The following is a 25,283-nucleotide window of genomic DNA, read 5'->3' on the forward strand; positions in this document are numbered from 1 at the left end:
TAAATGAGAAGATATCAAAGTAGGAAAAAAAATTAAAATCTTTAAATAAAAATCTAGTTCATTCTTACTTTACAGAATATTTAAAAGCACCATAGCATTTTACTGTCTGTTCTAAAAGTGACCAAGAAGAGACTGGAATGACTTTAGCTGGTAACATTGAGAAAACTTTGTGAAGAAATGGATGCAAGCTAAGTAAAAGCAAAGTAATATTTTGTACACCACAACTATAATCAGAATCTGGCATTGGTTTATTAGAATTTTGCTTTCTTGGAAGCAAAGCTTACATGTTTGTAAACATCAAATTAAACATTGCTTAATTTTACAATTTCCTAAACAAATACTTTTTTTACCCTGAAGGGTATATGCAGACCCATCTATTTGTGTCACAGTTCTCCTGTTGATCTGTGCTTCAATATTTTTAAAACAATTGGTTCCTGTACAATTTTTAATGGATCTTAAAAATTTCTTCCAATATTGTGCAAGTCATAGGCAAGGCCATTTTAAAGTGTGCACTTTCTTACATATTTTTTTATCGGTCCTTAACTAATGCAACTGTGAAAAACTATACATTTTCAGGAAAATGTTTATATTTTGGTCCTGTACTTAAAGACCTTCTATAATCAAGTTGTTTACATGAATTTGAACCACAAGCATGTACACAACAAAACCACTATACCAATGTTTCTTGGTCTATGCATAAAAAGTATGTCTTCTACTTACACTAAAACATACAAAAAATAAACTACAAAAATTGTTTACACTTGATTTCAGCAAAAAAAGCTTTCTTCAAGAAAAATGATTCTTCTTTTTTTCAGCCATCAAAAAAGGAATGCAAGTAAACAATAAATACATGTGCTTTCTCCATATAGACATATTTACACTTGAGTCTTTGGCTTATGTTTAAGTTTCTTTATAAAGATCTTTATGTGATCCAGCCATCATTGCACATTAAAACAAAATAAGCCAGTTTTTCTTTTACTATATATAATATATATATGCAACACTTGAAACGTATAAAGAATGAACCTTACTATCAATCTGCACTGTTATTGTACTTTAACAATGTATCAAAAAGAAAAAATTAATACCATATAGGAAATATTGATACATGCAACAGATGGTCGCTCTACTGTATCTGAGAGACGGCTGCATATACACACACGAGAAGGTCCTAATCTGAGCAAATCTCTTCTGACTCTGCTTTTCATTAAATAGCATTTATGTGGCACTAAATGTTGATACTGTATACAAGCATAGAAACAGATTGAGTTCTTTTATTAAGATACACAACTTCATAAGAAAAATACTTTGCATTTAAAATTTAAAATCCCTCCCACCCCCCTCTTCCCCTAAAATCTTTCTTCACAGGATCAAGAACTGTTGTCAAAACAGCTTATTGAGATTCATATATTTGGTGAACTTTGTCACATCCTTTCCGACTAAGAGGATTCCAGGTACTCCAGTGCAACATCGTAGCAGAAACGATATTGCTCCTTTAAGGGGGAACAGAAACAGAAGTTGCATTAAAATCTAAAATCTTAGCAGCAATATCTATAACCAAGAACATTCTTTGCTAACTAGTAAACCAGACAGCCTTGGATTTTCTATTTTTCCCCCCTATTACACAAGTATATTACCAGCTCTGATTTAAAAACTCACCCTAACCAATGAAGGGGAAAAGGAATTTCCTGACCATGGAAAGTAATGATGTGCTTCTCTGATTTTTTCAGCCTCTGAACTGGTTTATCAAACATGAAAAGCTCTCCTCTCAGTCAGAGCATTCTTGCAGTGAAAGCACCTTGACTCTGATACACCACTTCTATTTGAGTTAGCTGATATTGAGCAGCAACTGGTCAGGGACCCCGAGCAGCTCTGTGTCCAGAGCCCATTGGTACAGTCCCATTGATGTGGCATCCAAAAGATCAGATTGAACATTTAAAAAATAATTCAAAAATCTCATTGTGGTTATTATTTCTCCTCAACAGTTCTGCTGTTGAGAGCTGATACTGGGAGACAGAGATGAGGAAGGAGAGAGGAGAGGGGAAGAGGAGGAAGAAATAAAACCAAGGAAATTAATTTGATGTCTATTGTCCTTAGGACTTGAAAAATGAAATCTGCCCTTGTGATTTATTTTTGTTTGCACGGGAAGACAGTGTGATGCATTAACAGGAAGTTGTGGAGATATCTTAAAGGCTTTATTGCACTGCTCATTGTTATCTGATCCTGTTGGTGAATGTAGGGCACATGACGCTGCTATATAGTGGTTTTCCTGGTTTGTTTTCTAACTAACAACTCAACAGCTTCTGCTGTTCAAGAGTTCTGAATAAAATCCATACAGCACAAACACATAACTAAAAAAAATATAGCAACTTCACTGTAAAGCTGCAGTGGAACTCAGGACTATTTTGAAATGCAATATAAGTTTGCGGAGCATTTATCAAAAACAAACACAATTTACCTCGGCCTCCCTTTACAGAGACACAAAAAAATTTCCATGTGATCTGACCTGTTTTCTTGACAGCAGTGAACTGAAACTCAGGCAGCAATTCAATATGTTGTGTCTCAGATGTCTATGGCACAGGAGAATGCAAAGCATGTGCAGCAAAAGCAGCAATACCTAGCCCAGTGTCTCTGCTGCCACAGGGTGTTCTATTTGTTAACATATTAACCATCTTCTTAATTTATGTGCTGGCAAGGTATGGAAGTGATGCACTATGATTAAGAGAATCATGTCACAGAAGCTATTTGATATTAAGCAAACACTGACACCTGAAAAAGGGGAATATAGGAAGAGGCAGATACAGCTATTTTGCACAATATGCAAGTTCACAGGGTCAGAAGCAATTTCCACTATGTGTTAACTAAAACATGTTTTTAATTTCAATTGGCATTCCTGATTTTTATGCTGTAGGCAGCCATCTGGCTGAAAAGTGACACTGGCAGCTGGCAGTGTAAGACTCAAATGGCAGGAACTCCCAAACACTATATAACCTGCTTTCATTCACCTACAAAAAGGAAAAACATCCATGTGGAAGAAGTTTTTAAGGATCTTCCAGTCCTTAATGTTCAGTTTTTGTTGGAGAGGCAAACATTCAAATGGATAGGTTAATGGTTATAATACTGCGTGCATAAATATTAACCAGAAGATTCAAAGTTATTTTGAGTTCTGGCAATGTATATACGGTTATCTAGTTTTGCTAATTCAGGCTCATATTGTTTGTATTAGTTTATTGTTTATATTGTTTGTTGTTTAACTGTTGGATTCAATGATCTTAAGGGTCTCTTCCAACCTAAATGATTTTATATATTCATTTGCAACATACTAGATCCAAATGTTTGATTTCAAAGTTCGGAGGTATCATTTTGCCTACTACATATCTGAGCAACAAAGACTGTCAGTATTCAATACAACTTTCAAAGCAGCAGTTTTTACTAAGGAGCAAAATATTCACACTCCAGCTAGGAATCTGTACTTCGCAGCTTAATGCTACCAAGGAGAAATGTCTTGCTCTCTAAAATTTCAAGGTAGCTTGTGTGAATGCAGCCTGCTGCAACTTCCTTTCAAACAGACTGGGTTATTTTGGGAGATTAAAGTGCATTCTGTTAACTCAGAAAGCTTTCTGTGGAAAGCATGCAACCACGACAAGAAAGGTAGTGTAAAATACCAAGCCTGTCCTCTCATGATGCTGACTTGCATTTACACACAATAGCTGTCCTTTCTTCTTCTGGCCCACAGTAGGTTTACACTGTTTTTGTGGGCACAGGACTGAAAACACAACTCATGCAACGAGGCAGCCTCTGGCTCCCTGGCTGTTTGCAGGAACCCTGCGGGGCTGGTGCTTACCGGAGTTTCTACCATGTTGGGCTTGCTGTTCCTCAAGGTCTTCACGGCATGGAAAACGTCCACCACATTCTGCCTTTTCACCATCTCAACCACGATGCCGATGGCACAGAACATCCCGCTCCGGCCACCGCCGTTTCTGTACACAAGGAGAAGAGAGAGTTAAGTGCCACTGTGGACTAGGACAGCATCCAAAACATCCATTTCAGTTCTTTCAAAATAGCATTCATTTCAGTTCTTTCCCTCTGTAAGCAGGAGTAATTCGTGAGTCCCAGAGGGAGACCGGACTTTAGCAATCTCTTTGCAGCTCCAGTGGGTTTGGTCTAAGACATTTACTTTTTCTGACCTTCCTCTCAATTACTGCTTTTGAATTCTGCCCTTACAGCCCATCATGCTGCCCAGCTATCCTTTAAGTCTAAATTACATATGCATTAGAAATAATTAAAAAAAACCCTAAACCTAAGTTCAATGGCAAGTAGGACATTAGAAATAACAAAAACAAGTTCAATGCCGAGTACATTTACCACTTACTTCTGGAAAGACACTCAACTTATGAAATGAGGATTATTCAACCAGATATGCTAAGGCATCACTGATTTAATAACTTGTTGACCTTTGGGGACACTTCTGAACTATTTTAATCTAATTTCAAAGAAATTAAGGTAGGAATTTCTTCTTATTAATTTTGAAGTGGTGTAGGCAGAAACGGGTCACTAGTTAAATCTGAACATTTAAACAGAGGTCTTTTCTTCAGAGTAAGGAGACAGATTGATTACTCTGCTTAGGGAGAAGAAGACACCATCTTTTCAAAACTCCCAAACTAGGTCCCATTTAAGTATCAGGTAAGCAGCCAGCAGCCATTTACCAACAATAGTTTTAGTATGGTGTGCTGTAATAGAGCTTTTTTTCAGATTTCATATATCCATAGTTTTCAGTTTAAATCCCTCAAAATACTGTAGGTTTTCCTTTTGAGAAAAAATGTAGCACACTCTGTGCAAAACAGACACAAAATCCCCCTATCTGGCACCTATCAAAGACTTCCTTACAAAAACCAGGCAGAAGAAACAGATCTGTATGTGTCTTGCACCTGAAAATCATGTTATTATGCACAGGTGACAGTATACACAGTATCACTGTAGTATCACACTCAAAATACTCGTTCCTTGACCTGACACAGAAAAATCCAAAAGTTGAACAAAAGCCTACAGTGATACTTTTTTTTTTTTTTAATTAGAAAAGTAACAGGTGCAGGTGCAAAAGAAGGTATCCATAAGAACACTGCTTAAATTCAAACCAAGAATTAATTTATAAGAATTTATTTGAAGAGCAGCAGTTGACTTTCTCCAAGTTACTCACAGGCAATGGATGATGGTCCGGCCCTCCCCTTCTTCACATTCCTCTTGCCATTTTTCTACCTGGAGAATCAACTTCAAGAAGGATCTCTTGGAAGCTGGCACATCTCTATGAGAAGCCCATCCCAAATACTGGAATTGCTGCACCATCAGATAGCCCTCTTGTGGCTGAGGAAAATTAAAGAGATTTAGGTCAAAATGTCACCTTTACACCTTGGTTTAGGAAACCGAAGTATAAAACTAGTATAAAACCTAGGTGTTTATATTATGGAGATTTTAAGGTGTGTACATTGCATGGTATGGCCTCCTGGAATTTCTACCACCTGAGCTAAAGGAAAATGTCAGAAAAGGTAAAAAAGGAAACTATATTGAAGACCACCTCACAGTTTATCGATCACAAACATAACCTGTCCTGAATTCAAAATCAACAAATACCCTAGATTCCATAGATTCTATATGCCAAGGTTGCTTAGCACCACTAAGCAATTTAAAACATGACTATTAAATTCTTAGACTCGCAAAAATAGAGGGAGATACATTTGGCCCCTATTCATGAACTGACCCCATTATAAATGAACAACAAGTAATACTGGTGCAAAAACACGACTACTGTCCTTGAAGTCTTCCCTTTGTGCCAGACTATAATAATCATGACAGCCTTGCTGCCAGTCTCTGAGCCTTCCACGTGCTAGATGTGACACGGGGAGAGCTTTGAATAGAATTTGACTGTCACAAGAAAGGCCCCAATAACAGGAAGAATAAATACTCTGTCTACTTTCTTGAAGCTGAAGATGATGAGTAGGAATGTGGATTTTAGAAAAGTAGCAACAGAGCAGGGAGATTTTTAAAAACCAGGCTTATGAGCAAAAGGACGTAGGAGACAAAGAGAAGTAGAAGAGTAGAAAATCAAAGCATCACAAAAAAAGAAGAAATGGAAAAAAATAAAATAAGAAAAAAAAAGAGGAAGTCTCAAAATACAAGAAAAAAGTGCTATGGTGTAATATATGTCAGTGTGCCCACACCTTTGTTTCCTGTAGTTTCCAAAACCAGCTGAAAATGTTTTTTGTAATTCTGAATATAAGCAAAAAAATAAAAAAATAAGTAAAATATTCACCACATGAAAACTGATCTTTGCCCTCTGATAAATGAAAACGTGACCAAAATAAAAGAAAACAAAATTAAAACAAAACACATGAAAGATCTTTGTGTACACAGTAATTATTTTTCCCCACAGTCATCTTTCAAGATTAATGAGAGTTAAACATATACTCAAGATACACTAGAAATTGTCACAAGTTCAGTATTGGATGGAAGATAAAAAGCAGTTGTGGTAAGTAAAATAGAGATTGCTGGTTAATTGTACATAAACTGGTGGAACAAGTGTCTGTAACTCTTTGTGGTGGGCAATATAAATAAGCAATTCATAGAGGTGAGCTAAAGAGGAAACACTGTATGGCAAGCAGGGTTTAAGAAGATGCTGCAAGAGTGTGGAACACTATAGGACACTAAAAAGATAAGATGGTCTAAGGTATGAAAGAGCTGACAAGAATGCAAGACTGGTGCTGCTACTGAAGTTGAGAAAAAGATGATAACTGCAGGTTGAGGCACAGTGGTGGCAGAACCCACTAGAGGCAGAGGAATTTTCAGGGTTTTATCACACCCTGCTTTGCAGGGTGCCACAGTCTGCCTTTCCTGTTGTGGTTTTCACATCTTAGGCTGAGAAGGTGCTGGTTGTAAAATCAGCCTCAGTGTTTCTGTTCGTGATTCACCACAGAAAACATCTTACCAAAGCTATGAACTAAATACCTGTCAGTACACATTCATTACAGGGATAGTTCTTTTACTGTACTCCAAACAAACAGAATACAGAATACTTCTCACACATCAGGGATGAATGCCTCAGAACAACATCCATTCACCTTAAAGCTCTCTCTGCTTATTGTGGAAAAGTACTGTAGAAAAGTACTGCAGCTGTAGAAAAGTACTAGAAATCAGTATTAGATACTGATACTTGACTGACTTTTTTCTGGATAATGTCTTATGAACATTAGTACTTTACTATTATTCAAAATTAAAAAGCACAAGAGCCAAGAGAGCATGAAAAATGACATATTTTTCTGTCACATATTGTTAGAATAATCCTTACTCTTGTTAGATTGCATATCCTGAAAATTCTGTTTATGACATCGCAGTCCATGGAACATGACATGCATTCCACTTGGATGGGGCCGTACCGCAGTATCCCTTCCTCGGGCCAGTATTGTGGGCAACCCTGTGACAGAGCAAAACAGCCATAGTTAAATGGTAAATTACAACTTGAGCATTGCCTTATTCCACTGCAGACATCTCACCTAACCTTTACTGAGCAGCTAGTGTTGATTAGTTGCTGTAGAGCAGAGAATAATTGTAAAGTCATGCACTGCTCTACATTTTCATTATGTAGTAAATCCAGAATGATTAAAGCATGTGATGGTACATGGAAAACTCGAGCTCCAAACTAACCTGTGCTAAGTCGACTTCATTTAACATCACAAGAGAAGTACAGCCATAGTCGTACACTAATCTCCAGAAATCTTTCACAGTGTTTGGTAAAGGATGTTGTGTGACAATAAAAGCTGCCGGCTGCCTGTAGCTCTGTAAAGGAAAACAATTTTGTTAGTACTGGTATGGGATGTACTTAAATTCTACTGAAACAGAACAAAACTTAAAAACGGAACAAAGGTGTGACATCAGTTACTTCATATATCACTGAGGATGTAAAAGTTAAAAACATATCATCATCTCCAAAGAACAAAGAGGTTACTCTGCTCAGGTCTGCCTTCTTCTTGGTTACAGAACAAGCCCTGTTTTTACACTCAGATATGCTCCAGACACACTCCAAGGTGTTCGTGGCTCAGTTGAGTTGAGGCTCAGGCAACTCTTCTCTAGGCACTGTGTACAGGAGCCAAGCAGGGAACCTTCATCCAATGATGCAGAAAGGGGTGCAGAGACCTCAGAAGATCACCCTCTCCACAGTAGGCTTTATGTGAACTCTATGACTGAACAGGGGACAAAGCTCAATCCCAAACTCCGTTTCACAGTGCACAGCCACAGGGACACCCACAGAACTGACTTTTGGGATCACTGGGACCCATTTCCAGCAGAAAGCATAAGTTCAACAGCAAAATCCTATTTCCTGCCATGACCACAGGTTCCATTTTCTGTATGCTGTGTTATACACAACTGCAAATAGGGACTCCCAGTCTCTCATGTAACTGAGATGTAACTAGCAGTGGAGGGGCTACTTTCCTGTGGATGTGTTATGAGCAGCAAGCAGAAGAGGAGAGATCAGAAGTCTTTTGCAGGCAATTTGTAACCATCCATGGAAAAGTAAATTAACCCAGGAGAAAGACCTGGTAGGGCAGATAAACCACTTTTGCTGTGGAAGCTTGCTTATTTGAAGATTGATCTAAGGGATCGTTATGTGCAATATATCAACATACCTTCCAATAACTTCTTGTTAATGTCTCTAGCATCAGTACTTGCTTGACAAGAGATTAAGGAGGTGGCTGATTTTATTAATATAGATTTTTTTTACCTTTTCTAATGCAGGAAGGATGTTGGGGTACTAGCAGTTCATGTCCTACTTCCTAGAACTGCCCAGGGACAACACAGGGACAACCAATTTTTATTCTTCCCTTGTACTTTTAAGATATAAAACAAGTCCTAGCTGATGTTTTCCTAACCCTCTTTCCCACAATTTATCATGTTTCTCAAAAGAAAGATAAGAGGCAAGTTCCTCTTTCAGTTTTATTATTGAAAGTCCCTTTTTCTTGTCCAGGAGTAGTTCCTCTTCTCTGAATAAATCAGTCTTAAAAGAAACCACCAGAAGAGAAAAGGCAAAAAAAAAAAAAAGCTCCCCAAAATTTTAACCTTTTACTTATAACCTTGTTATATGCCTTATTGTAATATAATACCTTTTATTTCTGCTGTTGTTTTTCCTTTATTAGTACCATTTCTGCATTTTCTAAATTACCTCTGATTGCCAATCCATTAATATATTGCTTGGTTCATGTTCTGCCTGCTGTTGCACACTCAAGAGTCCTCCTGCCCCCCACAGTCCGTGTTGCCTTTCTTTCACCCCAAACCACATTCCTTAATGCAGCTCTGTTGGCTGGTTCATAGCACATCAATTTTATCCAGGTGCTTAATGCCATTTTAACTGCAATTCTAAACAATTTTTGCTGCCAGAATTCTGTTCACTGCTCTAATTCATCTGTTCAGCCCCCAGTGATACATTGGTCTTACACACACTACTCCTCTATTTTTTTTTTTTTTGACAAAATAAGCTGGTTGTGAGATTAGGTGCTGCATTTTGCTATCAGTTTGTTTCCTGACCTAGCTCAGGCAGAACTCAAGGATGACTATACCAATCAATGTTGATGATTTCTGCTGCTATTTGCCATTTTATTTCAGCTCTCTCCTTGACATGGCAGTTTCTGATAGCATTTTATTTTTGAAGAAGGGGAGATGCTCCTGGAAATCAGGCCGCTTATTTAAGCATTTACTGTAAAGTGGCTTTAGGGGCCTAACTTTGGAAATGCTAATGGGAGGCACAGGAAGGTGTCTGGCAGCACATGAACTGCTTTATTGATCAGAAGAATATAAGCAGGTTCAACTCACCTTTAATTAAATTAATTCACCTTTTCCCCAGACAGTACTTCTGTTACTCAGACTTCAACTTTAAAGAGCAGCAACTCAAAATATAAACAAACTCCCGAATCCTATACTCTATACCCAAACATGCCAAGAAAACCATTTTTTCTTCCTCTGTTGCTCCTGCCTCAGTATAGAAAGACTTTTTTTATGAAATAGTGATAGTAATCGCATGTTCAGATAGATAACATTTACTTCCTAACAAACAGCAGATTTTTGAGATCCTGCTGAGATTTGAGATTTGGAGGTCTGGACACTAGAGCTTTATGTAATGCTGTTAAAAAGGTGAGATTTCCAGAGGATCCCACAAGGATGCCAAAGACTAAAGATAACTAACCTTCTGAACAAAAACACAAGCTGGTGGGGCTTTTTATCTTCTCCCCCCAGCCCTTCCTCATTAGGACTGTTTTACTGGGCACTGCAGCAACAGAATTACCCTTTCTTAAACCAGCAAGTGCTCTCTCTCACATTACAGAGCTTTCCATGGCACGCTATGCAGACAAAGAAGGTAGTCTCTTACGTCCATAAGAGCAGCATTGATGTAGTTGCTGCTCTCCCCATCAATAGTAATTAAGAAAGGCAGACATCTGTCAGGTGGCAGCATATCCATGAAGCGGTTCTTGTCGTGGTTCCTTGGCAAGCAGGCAATGCTGCAGTCCTCCGCCTGCAGGCGAGGGGTCACAGAATTCAGGGTCTAAGGGAAAGAGGATGCTTGTTTTAGCACGCTGAGCTAACACACATGGCACTCGGGAGCCCCGAGCTTTACTGTAAAATATTGCAATATGAGAAAACATGAGGCATTTGCAAGAAGACATTAGTAAATGCAAGATCCTATCTGTTTGTTGGACATTCTGGGGCTTTGCAAGGGGGGGTGAAGCTGCAGGTATTAAAGGCACTCCATGTACCACTGAACACATTCCACGTGACACCATCCCTTCAGAAAGGAATAAAACAAAGAGGATCCTTTGGAGCTCTAAAAAGCTATGCCTTTGACGTGCAAATGCAAGCCAGAACTCTCTCTAGCTCCAACTCACTGGTCTTTATTTCAGACAGATATTTACTGCAATTTTATTAAAAGGAGGATATTCTGTATTTAAAACAATTTTGCAAAGCACATAAACATGGGTGCTTTATTTTGTGGACAAAAAGTTAGGGACAAATTGCTACAAAAGTCATATGAAAAACCTTCTCCTTAAAATAAATTAAATGTATCTAGAGGCAAAAAAATTGTTGTCACATCAAGAGTTAGTAGGAGCTGTGAATACCTGAAACTCATCTTTGAGATGTGAAGAGTTTGTCTGAGAGTCTATTCTAATCATATCAAAATAAGCAGCTTTGAATTCACAGACAGGAATGGCAGTTTCTCCACACAGGCAAGCTTCTAGAATGGCATCGTGAATAAAGATGTACTGCTCCTGTCAAATTAGGAAAAGAAACAAAAATTGTAGTCATTTAAAACCAACAGATCCTTCCTTCTTTTAGGATAAACAGGCCTACTGCGCACTCTTAAACCCATTCAAAGTACTGTCCATCAATACATTAAATAATGCTTTAATACAAACAGTCTTGTTCTTATTGAGGTGCAGCAAACAAGGATGTTTCCTTCAGGACCAATTTAAATTCAGTAAAACTTAACAGAACAGGGATAGTAATTTATTTAAGAGATTTTCAGTTTTCTTGTAGTGCTTGTGGGTTTCTGTGCATATGCCAAAGGCTTGTTTGCTTTATCAATTTTTTTTAATAGTTTTCAATCTTCTGATGTTAGCAGAAAGTGTAAATTGCTTCAAGCACTACTAGTGTGATTAGCAAGTATTTGGCACGCTGCATTCTCCTTGTGCATGTGCAAGCTAGTGCATCAGTTGCCTCATACTTGGCTCTAGGCCAGTAATAAATCCAAGTGTGCTCCAACAGAAGCACCAATTCTTCTCATTTTTACTAACTTGCCTTGTGAGAGCCTGAGTCCTAGATAACTGCATTACTATTTCAGTTAGACCTCCTGTCAATTTTTACACAAAAATGGCCATTATATTTATTCTCCCTGAGAGTAATAGACAAACTTTTTCTTGAACTGTGCCAGCCTCATGTAGGTATTGTGAATACCAACAAGGCCCTTAAGAGCACAAAATTTAACATGTGCCTGTAAAAGCAGCACATGTCCAATGACCACAGTCATCTTCTGGCACTACAGCCTTATCCATACAGCTATTATTGACTGTATGACCATCACAAGAACTTGATGCAATGACAGTGTGTTTTGCTACGCAAGCATGAAACTCTGAGAGAAGGTGATAGGAAAGAGGCAAAAGGGACAGAAAGGAATAATACTAGATGTGTTAATTCACATGCAAGTGTGGATTAGACTGGGAGGGTTAAAGCAGTCACACTGAAACACTCCACGCCATGCACTTCCCAAAGGTGAATGGGCCTATAGCAGGAGTAGTTGACCAGGACGATCTATTGTTGAATTGGCATAGGTTGCAGCATGGAATTAAAACTGCACCAAATTACACTGACATGTTTGGCTGCCATCTGCAGAGATTTCCATGAGGTCATAGGTTAAATAATATCTCAGGTACATGTCCTTATGGAGGGCAGGAGAGAGAAGTGGTGAACCACTTCAAGTCATCTGCCAATTGGAACCAATAATCTGTTTAAACTTTGGAAGCTCAGTGGTACTCTGGTGGCAGAGTGGGAGCTTCTAGAACTTCATTCCTAAGGCAATAGTTTTATTGTGAAGCTGCTGAAGGCGTGTTGAAAGACCAAGAGTAAAAATATGGAAAAGATTCTCAGCAAGGTTAATTAAGCAAACAAAAACAGAATTTAAAAGAGACTCTGAAATGGACATAAAGTTCACCAGTCAATTTACAGATAAAGTGATTGGTGATTGTCTAAAGCAAGAGTCAGCTGGCTGAAATTCCACCTTTGGGATCCTAGGATTGCTAATACCAGAGCTGGAGAGAGACATCCCAGACATGTCTAATGTAAGGTCTTCCCTGAAAAAATCCATCTTTCTTTCCTTTTATTACCTAGTTAGGAGGGCACTTGTTTCTGTGAAGACTACAAAAGTTGGCAGATTTGTTGCACCACCCTGGTTCTGGGTGCTTTTACACTCAGCAAACATCGCCAGTGGAGGCACCCCTTCGACAGGGCCACCACCTGCTCACTTTGCAGAGTCACAGTGAAATCCTGACCTAGAACGTTTCAAAAAGCATCAGGTGCTTCAAAGGCAAACTGCTGTACCTCAGTTTGTACCATGTTGATGCGCCGGGACCGCAAAGCTTTGACACAGTTGTAGATATCCACAACTCCTTCTCTTTCTGCCATATCCAACATGATATCAATCACAATATAACAGCCTGTCCGTCCAGCACCAGCACTGAAAAGAATCAGTAAATACTGTTAGGAATAGCCCCAGAAAAACTTCCACAAACTTCATAACCATTATTGAGAGAATTGCATAAAATCATTCCATTTTTTATCACAACCACTATCTAATTTTTATCTTCTCTCCTTCTCATAATAATGTCCTTTAAATCTTTTGATGTGTTCAAAACAAAAATTTTCTATCACATTTGATTCACTAAGTAACAGCAAAAAAAAGTTTATTCCTTTTATCACCCAGATCAATATTTAAATTAAAATCTTAGTTTAACTGAAATCTGAAGATTGATTAATCTTATGCACTTCAGAATATTATAGATCTTGTTTTTCTTTAATAAGACTAAGAATGATTTTTAAATTATCTATTACAATAAGAAACTCAAATGTATGTTTTACCAGGCAAGTTCCAAGCTTGTTCAGACAGCACATTTAACAATATCCAGAAGATTCACTTATGATTTATTTCGGGCTTTACATAAAGCTAAGGACAATTTTTGCACAGTGAATTATTGTAATCTGTAAAGGCTGAGTAACTTTATCTACAAAATGTAATTAAACATTTGACTAAAATACTTAGGTAAATCAAACATTTGTAGAAAGCAAATTCTATTTGCCAAAGGATGGTGTCCCAACAACATAACCTTGCAAAATCTGTGCAGGAGAAACCTTCCGTATTTGTTGCCACTAACCTCATTTCATCTCTCTTCATCTAGTTGCTTACTTTACTTTAAATTAATAATCTGTTCAGACATTATATGCAACACCAAGCTATTAAAGCAGATGTATCTACACTCATTCCCAAATGCTGTCACAAAATTGTTGAAGGCTACCTAAAATGATAGCCTGAAGTATCATGATTTAGTTGGTGCACCTGTTGCGGGAAAAAGAAAAATCTCAGACTATTCTATTTCAGAAAAGAACCTGGTTATTTTCAAACATTGCTGTAGACAGCCAAATCCTACTGCAGTGTGAATTAGGCAATTCAAAAAGGGAAGAACAAAAACAGAGCACTTCAAAATGATGGATGCTTAAGAAGAAACTGCTGTAAATACCCATATAAACAGTTGTGAAAAATACAAATCTATGCCTTTGGTACACACCTGCAATGGACAACAATAGGCCCTGCACTAGGAGGGTTAGATAATTTGACTCTCCGTATAAAGGAAAGCAGTCCTGTGGCATTGTAAGGAACTCCATGATCTGGCCAGCCAGTGAAATGAAACTGTTTAACTTCACGGATTTCATTGTAGCCTCTCTGTAAAAGGCAAAAAAAAAGGTTATGAAATTCGAATTATTTCATAGACTAGATATTATCTCGCTCAAATAATGATCACACATATTGGTAGAATCTACATGCAGTTTTCATCGTTTCAGCAATTATTTAAAGCAATGATCCATAGGAAACTTAGAGATGTTATTTTAATGTTGAAGTTTGTAATTTTTACTTTAGGTATTAGGTATGCTAGTTTTGCTGCACTGAAGATATTTTTTCTAATAGACTTCGATGTATTTCACATTGATTTTCAGAAGTTTTGCTAACTAAGGCAAGGGCCTGCTACATTTAAAGGCAAATATGATTTAGCATAAGACCACAACTGTATCACACGAAGTATTCACAGAATTTGTCCTTTGATTGAGATTGACTCAGAAGCGGTCAGAACAGAGGGTTAAGGGATGAACAGCAGGCATGACTCATAATCTGGTACTTGAGTTTAGCTCAGAAGTGTGACTGTGGAGAAGAGGTGACTTTCAGAGGGGGATGGCAGCAGCTGACATTTTTGGGGAAATTCAAAGTCCCACAGTGAGATGCATGCTTGGGTAGCACTGATGCAATGCATAACTCCCACGGTGAGGTAAGGCTGCCTACTTTGTGGCCCAGCTAACAAGCCAGAGGGATTTGGTATTCCACAGAAACCTCAGCATAGCCTCTTTCATCCTCCTTGCTACCAGGAAATAGGATTTTGCTAAGCCCTTTTAAAACGTGCTCACCCTTCCCAGAGTGAAGGTCCTGACAACGTATTCCGCGAGGGGCTCCACCTCTACACAAGTCACTTTGAAGTCCCCATAAACTTCAGTGTCGTCAGGCCAGTACTTGTAACACTTGACCTAAATAAAAAAGGGTATGATTTTACACCAAGGGAAAAGAAAAGCTTGAGGATACTGCACTGCATGTACTGCATTACATCGCATTTATTTCCAAAATGACTGTGCATTCATGTGGCTTGTCATGGCTTGTGGCTGTTATGTCAAGTTAAGCACTAGCTACAAGGAGTTTCCACTGATTTACACAGCTGTGTTCAGGGGCCAAATTCACTTCTAAATGAGCATTTGTATTTTCTTTAGTGCTGAGCTGTGGAATATATTTCCACTTATGCTAAATTGTGATGCATTTTGTACCCATAATCAAACTGTTGCAAGTAATCCCAGATACCTTATAGACTTCCCTGAGGCATGTATTACTGCTAAACTGTAAATAATTTGCTGGTTTCTAGCCACTGATACAGAAGCACATTTCCTCTACTACTCTTCTCATTTGAGTGACACTATACAAATCAATTCTGCGAAATATAAGTTTTGGATTCAGATAATTTTCCACTACTCATGAAAGCAACACAGCATCAGTTTTTAGAAGTTGCTTTTAGACAATACCATAACTGGAACATTGCCTGGACTCCTTCCCCTTGCCCCCTCAGGATGCAGGGCTGCCCTTCACCAGACCCTTCTACATTCTGCACATATTATGCCTGGTTAGCAGTTTTTTCTTTACACTTGCAGCATTAAAAGAAAAACAAATCCAAAAACTTACTCTTCCAACTTCCACTAAATTTGTGACCATCACAACACAAGCTGACTGCTCCTGCCATATCATTCTCCAAAAGTCATAAACAGTCTCATGAACTGGACCTGTAAGAAAAAAATCCAGGTAATATTCTGCAAAAAAATAACAGTCAAAGTGAATGCTAAGAATAAAATCCGGTGTGTTTCAGAGCTGATACATGTGAGCACATTTGCTCAGAGAAGAAAATTTTGTGAAACCACATCATCCTGCCATTGTGCTGGTTTCCAGATTATATTGTTACTTCTAACCAGTGCTGGATATTCTCAATTTAACTGAATTACCACTTGAAAGGAAATAATGGCAGATGTTTCATGTGGCAAAACAGCAGAAGTTGCTTGAGAACTACAAGGACACAGCAATGTGTGACTGCATCTATAGTTACACTTCCAGTTTTGTTTTACATTTGTTAAATATAACGTGTTGAGAACAAGATTCTTCAGGTGCTCACCAAGGAGATGCCCATGCCAGACTGAAGTATCAGGCAGGAGGGTGCTGGTACAGATACTCTGCACTTGCTATCTGCTTCCTGGCAAGCATGGATGCACAAGTAGGCACTGAGCCAGACACTTCCCCCTGAAGTGTATTTAAACTAACTTAAGTACTTTTCTGTGAGGCAATGAGAAGCACATGTGTAAGTTTTGCTTCTTGCTCTGCTGCAGAGACATGTTTAATTGAGTGACAGAAGCATTTACCCTGTTACAATAGTCTCCAAAACAGCTCCTTTACCACCATCCAGCAGTGCTGTAAATATTACTGTATACAACAGACATAGAATCACAGAATTATCTGGAAAAGACCTTTAATATCATCAAGTCCAACTATAAACCTAACGTTGCCAAGCACACCACTAACCTCAAGTACCACATTTGAAGACTCAAAACACATTCTTTCATATGCTAGATCAAAGGCTGCACACAAAAGCAGCAATACATTTTTCTCTCCTTTACATACTATTATGTGCAATGATTTGCATAGTAAAATAGAAGTAAAATACAAATGTAGACTTAATGCCATGTAGAGACCTATTTAGGCAGCACTTACACAAAAATAAAAAACAAATGTGGTCATGACTCTAAGCACCTGCTTTAAAATAAGTTTTTACTTTGACTTTCCTGTGTGTGCCTACAATCAACTAAGGGACAAATAATAGGATATTTCCAAACAGCTATCTGATTATGCTGACAGATCAAATAATGGCACACCTAAATCTAATTATTTTTACTTTAAATCATAGCCTCTGATATTTCAGTGCCATCTTAGAGTAATCTATTTGGTTTTCCTCATTGTGAGGAGTTCTATCAGAAATACAAACAAAAAAAAATCTTTTTTTTTTTTCCTCTAGCACCCCTTTTTATTAGTAGGATGTTATATGATAAAGATTTGCCTCACTCCTTTGTACAAAGAGTCTTTGTCCTCTGGCATTACTTTACCCAGATTTTCTGAAAGAGTTTAATTTATCATTACTATCTTCACTGCATCCTGGACCAAGTTGTAGACAGCAAAATAAAACATAATATGGAAAGAAAAATGCCTCAAGGCAGGTTGAAACTGTTCTCTTCTCTGTTCATGTCTCTTTTCTCTATTCATCTTCATAATTGGAAATCATGGTAGTAGGTTCTGACTTTATCAGCTGAATTTATCACTGACAGATTTGCTCAATAGCTAATTAACATGATACATAAGTGCAATTTTTGAATTTATTCACATTCCACCCAAACATACTATGTTAATTTACCATAACACAAGATGACAACTCACAATACTGGGTATGCTTTACTTTCTTCTACTTCTATTTTACCAAAACACTGTGGAACTCTACAGAGAACAATTGTTTGATTTGATTAAAGCTGGCAGATCCTTACCTTGGGTGGCAATGTAGTGACTTGGTCTCTGATATCCCTAAAACAGCAATATAAGTTGGTTTGAGTACCATATTAGTAACAAAGAGTGGAAAATAAAAGCATAAGGATATTACAGAATCCTTATATCTAGACAACATTTTCAGAACAAACCAATATTTAAGAGCAGCATGAAGCTCAAAACCTAAAAAACCAGTTAATATTGAAAAGGTTTGAATGACAACAGATAAAATGAAAATAATAACATCTGACTTGAACAGACATTGTAGTGTACCAGGAAGGAATACTCTAGATTGGTCCCTTGCACCTAAAAATCAGTCTTCTATTGACATTATTTCCCTAGCTGTATATATTTGGGCTTTTATTTTAAATTTAATAAAAATTCTCTGCCACCACATTATCTCACTGCTGATCTGTGTTCCCAGTTTAGCCAATATGAAAAAATACACACCTTTTGTCTTTTTATGGACAGAAAATCACTGAGAGGCACAAAGAGGGATGTGCCTCAGCCCTAACTAACGGGGACACATTGGTGTGTGCACAGAATCAAGGTTCTACTGAAGTGAAATCTGCTTGACTGTACAAAGTGTGCATCAATTACAGTGGGCATGATACACACAAGTATATACACAGTCTCACACACACACATATATATATAGGTAAATAGATAATCCTACACAGCTAAGCCTTTCCAGATAGCTGGATCTATGCCAATGCTAGCAGCACTAATTGTCCACATAAAAACCGCAAGACAAAGAGCTACTGCTCTTGAGGAAATAATTCAGAGTATATTTTGACCAGTGCCAGCAATTTAGCTACAAAGAGGAAGGAAAGTTTAGTGTTGCTGGTGAGAAGACAATACTGAATTTCACAATGTGGAAATGTTTATAACTCCAGTTATTCTCCAGGTTAAGTTTTATTAGGCCACTTGCTGCAAGTATTGCATTACAGGGGAGTACAGGCCCTTCGATTCCTGGTATTCACAAGATGCTACTAAAGTGAAGGATTTCAGTGTACACAAGGAGTTTATATTCTTTTCCACAGACTGCTTCATTATCCTGTCTAGAGTGAGAGCACCTTCCTCTGGGGCTTCTAAAAAAAACATTTGAATATCCTATTCTTGGCTTTACGGGAGACCAAAATTGCATCAAATGATGAAAGAATTTCTCCTGAAGTCCTTAATATCAAGTCACATCTTAAAATTATGGAAGTAGAACCTGTGCTAGACAAGTTTACACTTAGTAATGCTTTTGAGAAGAAGATAAAAGTGTCACTTAAAAATTGTAAAATGCCAATTTTAACTTGTAGCTTTCTTGCCTGCTTCTAATGAGATTCAATTCACTCCTAAATAAGAAAATCAATATCCTCAGGGAATTATTAAAAATCTGTGAGAGTTTTCTTGTTTCAGGCCCCAGGCAAAATATCACAGGCCTATCATTTCACAGAGATTGCCATGTTAAAATATCCAAATAAAAAAGACAGAAATATATCTGGAGCTAAATCATTATATCCTGGAAAGTCAAAAGGGTCTTAAATAACTTATCAACTAAAAGTGGTCAAGAAAAACTACTAAGGTGCAATTATAAAGAAAAGCAATCAAAGCCATGGATTTCAAAAACACTTGTCAAAACTATTCCACTATCTTCCAAATGGCTATGGAATTAATCTGAATATAACAACTTGTTTATTCCTAAGGTGTTAATTACAGAAAAGTCATATTGTGTTAGTAAAATTGCCTGGCAAAATTTGGATCAGTTTTTAAAGTTTATAAATGAATTTGTATTTTGATTAAAGTATGGAATTTCAAATTTTAGAGACTTTTTCAGAAGTGAGGAAATTTCCATGTTAAAATATATATATATGCGTGTGTGTCTCTGTATATACTTTGTAATGCCTAAATTAGCACCTTAAAGCAAATGCCAGCTAAATATTGCTTGTCTAAAAAATTGTTAAAAATAAACAAATAAACAACCCCCCCCCAACCTACATATGTCATTATCCCTCCTTTTTTTACTAAACACATATTATGACTACTCCACAGGTATATTTTCAAAGAACTACAGTGCAGCCTACTATCTAGCTTCTTACATATACGTGGGAAGGGGAAAAGAAAAGCTAGTGGCCAAAATGACCACTAAAAAATGTCAACAGCAAATTCTCTTTAACAGATAGGAACATCCAATAATATTCAGGGCTAAGCTAAAAGGCTAAATTATCTTTTCAAAACAGGTACAAAAAATATTCACACAGAAAATAAATTTTTTAAAGGAACAGATGAGATAAATTAGATGAGGCATGCATAGTTATCAACTGATAAAAATAGAAGAAGAAAGTAATTAATAACAATATCTATATTAAATATTTACAATAGGATGCTGTTATTCACATATAGTGGTACTTACATCCCTGTACAGCCAAATCTACAGCCCAAACCAAAGTCAGATGTGAAAGAAAGCACAACAATGTCAGTGAGTACTAGGACGTAGAACAAGGAAAGTGTACATTTGTTCTTAATAAAAGAAAGCTTTTAATAATTTTGTAGCATAACATGCAATAATTTCACATAGAGAAGCTGGCAAATTGAGAGGGAGAAAGCTGTACATTCCACTCACATCTATGTAGTTGGCATTAATGTAATCTGAAGATGGATCATCTTCAACAGGTTGCAAAATCACCCTGGAGTGGTCATCTGCAAAAACCAAGTGGTTACGGAGCCTTTTTGAAGTGTGATTTTTAAGTAAAATATTAACGGTAAGTCATCTAGAAAACCAAAATCAGCTGGCACAAGTGCCTCACAATTTACAATCCTTAAATACAAATTGTTTACACAGAAATACAAAGAACCATTTTGTCTGAGGGCTGCAATTACTTCAAAAAACCTTCACTACATTTCAATTTCATTAAGCGCAGCTGAAAGGTATTGGCACTGTCACAAGTGGTTAAAAAGACACAAAGAAACCAGGTTACTTGCTCAAAGTCCCTTTCAACATCAGCTCCACTGCTGGTAATCTAGAAAACCAAAAATGCTGATTACTGTTTCCTCACTTCCACCCAAGCCTGCTCAAGTTCATGTTGAGTCATTAATGAAATCAAGACAGAGGAGTTAGCAATGCACTTGGGATTCGATGAAGAGGTAACTCTGCCCATTCAGGGATTTCTCGTGCACGGTGATTCCTGCGTGTTCCGTTGCATGGGTAAAACAATACAAATTGCAAACAAACAGAATCAACACCCAAATGAGTGCCAGCATGTTGCTGATATATGCTTACCACAGCTTGCACAACAGAGATGCAAATGTGAAATTCAGCCTGAGTTATAAAAGGAAGAAAGTTGAACTGTGAAGAACAACAACAACAACAACAAAAAAGAAAAAGCTGAGAAAGGCACTGTTCTGCTTCTCCACCGCAGGTATTCAGCAGCTGTGCCACTGGAGACTTGCAAAGGAAGAGAGAGCACAGCCTGAGTAACACACAAGTAGAGCTATCGCTCAAAGCGAGGACACCGATACTCACATGCTATAATGTTTCCATAGCGGTTCTTTGTTCTGTTTTGATCCTTCTTAGCGACATCCCAAGAAGCTGACTGCCCCTCAAAGAAACTCTATAAATAAAAATGTTCCGAAAGAAAACATTCTGACCATTAATTTATCTCCAAAAATAACAGTTTAAAAGAACTGCCCCACCATAAAGTAAGTTCAGCTTTGCTCGCCTGCCCTGGTCACCCAGGCAGTGCCATGGTACAGAAATATCTAAAGAAGGAGCCTCTGTCCTTCTGACTCACTGAGGAACTCCACAGGGATTTCAAATCCTGTAATTGCCAGAAGGCTAAACTTGCTTGTACATCCTTGCTATGGAGGAATGACAGTAAACTGAGAAAGCACAGAGATACTGTTTGCTCTTCTTACAGGACGGTGTAATATAGAGCCTGTTTACTACAGCATTACATTTGCTTTCCACATTACCTAGTAAAACACCTTTCCTTCCTACAGAGACATTAGGAACTCTCCTCTGCCAATGTTCATTGTTCTTTTCGCCTTTCCTCATACCCCTACCTCTAGTCACTAGCAAAATTATTCTACATTTTTGAACTCTTAAGATTTTGATCTCTCAGTATTGATAGAAGCAGCTTTTATTTCTGCTTGGTTTTTTCTTCATTGCCCGTAGATATTTTACTGCTGTTGTAGGTCTATGCTACTCCTTCCTTCCAGATGATCTCTTATCCTGGGTAAGTTATCTCCAGAAAATACACAGTAGCCATGGAATCAGAACTTAAATGCACAGTGAGAAGCCCAAAGCAGGGAACAGATGTCATGTATAGAGAGAGAAGAAGTAGCAAGCAGGAAAACACCTGATACAGCATCAGGGACCACCCTCCCCCCAGAGTAGTGGCTGACACTTGGTCTTAGCCTTGAAGTTAGGCAGAGCATAACAAAGCATGTTTAAGTAAAAGAGAGGAAAAGAGCATAATATTCTTTTAAAAACCACACATTTATTTATTCCAGTTCTTATGTTTACAGTAGAGACAGCTGCAGAAAGGAGAGAAGGTTGAAAACTGTGTCAGAAGAGATTGCTTACTCAGAGAAAACTCATTGTAAACCTAACTGTATTGTGAGCAACCTTAGTAGTCCCATTCCCATCTTTACTGTGTGTCCTGACTGATATTCTAATCCCTAAGAATCACAACAGATTCAGAGATCAGAAGCCAAATGAATCTGTACTCATCTTCTGCCTCCAGGGCTGGGAATTTCTTGTTTCCATTTTAACATTAAAGCTGTAAGTAGACATGGGCAGGCAGGTTTAATTAGAACTTCAAGACATTACTACCCTTATTATCTCTTTACTGCTTCTCAACTGGAGCTGTCCCACTATTGTCCTACTGAGATGCTAAAATAAACCAGGAGAGTGCTTCCAGTCAATGTTTCTTGGAAAACCAGGCAGGTTAAATCCTTTTCTTTAACCTAATCCAGGAGATCTGCACTAAAAATAGCTCACATAACTAATTACAGCATTTCCACTAAAGAGTAGCAACAAAAGAGTGGCAACGTCTTACAATATGTCAAAAAGATTCTTTTTATACCCTAGGGAACACACAGGGATTTTCTACTAGGCAGTTGTAAAGGCCCAAACCACTGGACTCCATTTACCATTTCACTTTTGGGTTACATATATAAGAATCTTATGCCTGTTCATCTGTTTTTCACTTAAACCCATGACATTTAGTTCCATCCTTCTGCAATACAATGCAAACAAAAGGCTGCCGATTTCAAAGGGATTTTTCCTAGCAAAGCCCCACCGCTGGAGATCTCACCTCATACTCCTCTTTAAATCCATAGCTGTCAGAGGTCTTCATTAGGTTAATATGCTGCAGGAGATCAGCCACCCTGATGGCAGGGTGCAGCTGCCCAGTCTGGTACGGGGATTCTGTGCCTTCGCAGAGATAACGAGGGACATCCAGGAGTCGGCTGGACTCAGCTGTTGCACTGTGATTTTCATCTGTATTCACAAGAAATCAGCACATTATGTACCCACAGAGCAGTAAAACCTGCTGCTATACATATCAACATCTATTTTGAACCTTTTCCTTCAAAAACATCTCTAATTTCTGAGAAGGCAAAGCACTTACTCTCCAGCACATAAATACTGTGAAGTACATAAAGAAATTTAACAGCAAACACATACAAAAGTCTGCAGTCCTTCATCCAGTAATAAAGATGTCTGAGGGGCATTTTATTTGACACTACAAAACTTTATGACATTAATGTACTTGGAAATTCCAGACTCCATCGACCAAAGTAACTTTTTAAGGGCTAATACATATCAATAGCAATATTACAACTTAAACAATAAATTAGAATAATTTCATAGTGGTATCAGCACATAATTTGTCTAAGGCCAGCAAAAAGTGACTTGAAAACCCAGTAAAAAAGAGAAGCAATTATGCCACCACTTCAGAACACCACCTCCACTTAAGAAGATGAATCAGCACTACAGAGTGGTCATTTTAACTCAGGTCTTTTAGTAGACAAATGAAACTTGAGTTGAGTGTGCTGTTTTAGTCACAACTTTTTGCCCTGTATAAGCAACGAAGTTTCTTATAACACTCTCTGTGCTACAAGAATTCTCATATCAAAACCATAGGTCAAAGCTGCATGAGGTCAGCTGCATATATTGTCAATCCCTTCTGTGAAATAGTAATTTTATTCATATTAGAAATTATTAGATCAAATTAATTTACAGAGGAAGAAAAATTCTAATCTAAGTAGCTACTGAAACGAGAAGTGGGTAGTCAACCCCTCCTAAACTTCTTTGAAATCAGTTTACGACTTTCCTTGCAAAGGATCTAGATTAGGAGGCAAAACACTCTAGGAAAAAGATGGACTCCCCAGGGGTTGGATTTTGTACAATTACACCAAAATGTAAACACTATTAATGTCTTCTGGAATTAAATCTCCTGAGAAATTTGACTCTTTGAACTGTCACCCGAGTTGCTAATTTCAGTACCTAATTTATGCCTCACTAATCTGCCTAACAAGGTGAGCGACATGCAGCAGTCACTTTTTATTGTATTGTACCCATACCAAATCACACACATTTCAAATCACCTCAGGATTTGTAGTTCTCCCCGTTGCTCATCGAATACTTACCAGTAATAGGCACTTTAACCCATTGAAGCAGCAAAAAACAATGAGTGAACAGAACATGAGAAATTTATTTCAGGACTATATTAGAAAATGACTAAAAGAAAATGACATTCAAAGTTGTTAAATCTTCACAATAGGCAACAATGAAATCTGTTTAAAAAATGTAAGGGCTACATTATTATACTATCAGTGTAATAATTGGGACTCAGGAAAAGCAAAACTGTCATACCAACTTAGTGCTAATGTACACAGAATGGAGAGCAGCATTAATAACTTATACATGAAGAAAAAGAAAACTAGCATAGCTACAAAGTAATAAGAGTTTCATATAAAAAAACCTCATTTTCTATGATTTAGAACCCATAAAATATTCCTCTTCTCTAAATAAGGCAGAAGAAAACTATTTTGTCATGCTGGGCCAAGCAAAGGCTCTATTAAAATAGAGTAGAGCCAATTGATGCATTTCCAAAGGAACAAAGTTACAGATACCCAGCTTTTACTACATGGTGTACCAAAAAACTTGTACATTTCTCTCCACTATTTCAGTCCACTCTATGAAAATTAGTACCTCTTCCAACTATCAATGCTTTGCTTATATGAGGAAATTATCACGCCCAGAATATAATTACCAGTAGATGAAAAAGCAGACAGGAACTATTAAGCTGTTCTTCAGTTA

At 37.6% G+C, this 25,283-nt stretch overlaps 1 protein-coding gene across 13 annotated transcripts in view; it reads right to left on the minus strand.

Annotated features, from left to right (window-relative positions):
• Positions 1-225: 225 nt before the first annotated feature.
• Positions 226-25,283, minus strand: part of PTPRK (protein tyrosine phosphatase receptor type K) — a 381,627-nt gene continuing 356,569 nt past the window's right edge. For 5 of the 13 annotated variants that reach the window (XM_077175283.1, XM_077175282.1, XM_077175280.1 and 2 more), the window contains 16 exons: positions 23,275-23,459; positions 21,480-21,567; positions 20,580-20,656; positions 20,370-20,387; positions 17,971-18,007; positions 16,076-16,173; positions 15,259-15,375; positions 14,370-14,524; positions 13,129-13,264; positions 11,154-11,303; positions 10,409-10,582; positions 7,696-7,827; positions 7,340-7,465; positions 5,198-5,361; positions 3,845-3,980; positions 226-1,493 (listed from right to left, as the gene is read on the minus strand). In XM_077175283.1, the coding sequence (XP_077031398.1) occupies positions 1,440-1,493; positions 3,845-3,980; positions 5,198-5,361; positions 7,340-7,465; positions 7,696-7,827; positions 10,409-10,582; positions 11,154-11,303; positions 13,129-13,264; positions 14,370-14,524; positions 15,259-15,375; positions 16,076-16,173; positions 17,971-18,007; positions 20,370-20,387; positions 20,580-20,656; positions 21,480-21,567; positions 23,275-23,459 (1,847 nt within the window). In that variant the 3' untranslated portion in view covers positions 226-1,439. The other 8 variants (XM_077175275.1, XM_077175279.1, XM_077175274.1 and 5 more) reach the window with 4 other exon arrangements.

The sequence above is a fragment of the Agelaius phoeniceus genome, chromosome 3 (genome assembly GCF_051311805.1).
Source record: "Agelaius phoeniceus isolate bAgePho1 chromosome 3, bAgePho1.hap1, whole genome shotgun sequence".
Taxonomy (NCBI): domain Eukaryota; kingdom Metazoa; phylum Chordata; class Aves; order Passeriformes; family Icteridae; genus Agelaius; species Agelaius phoeniceus.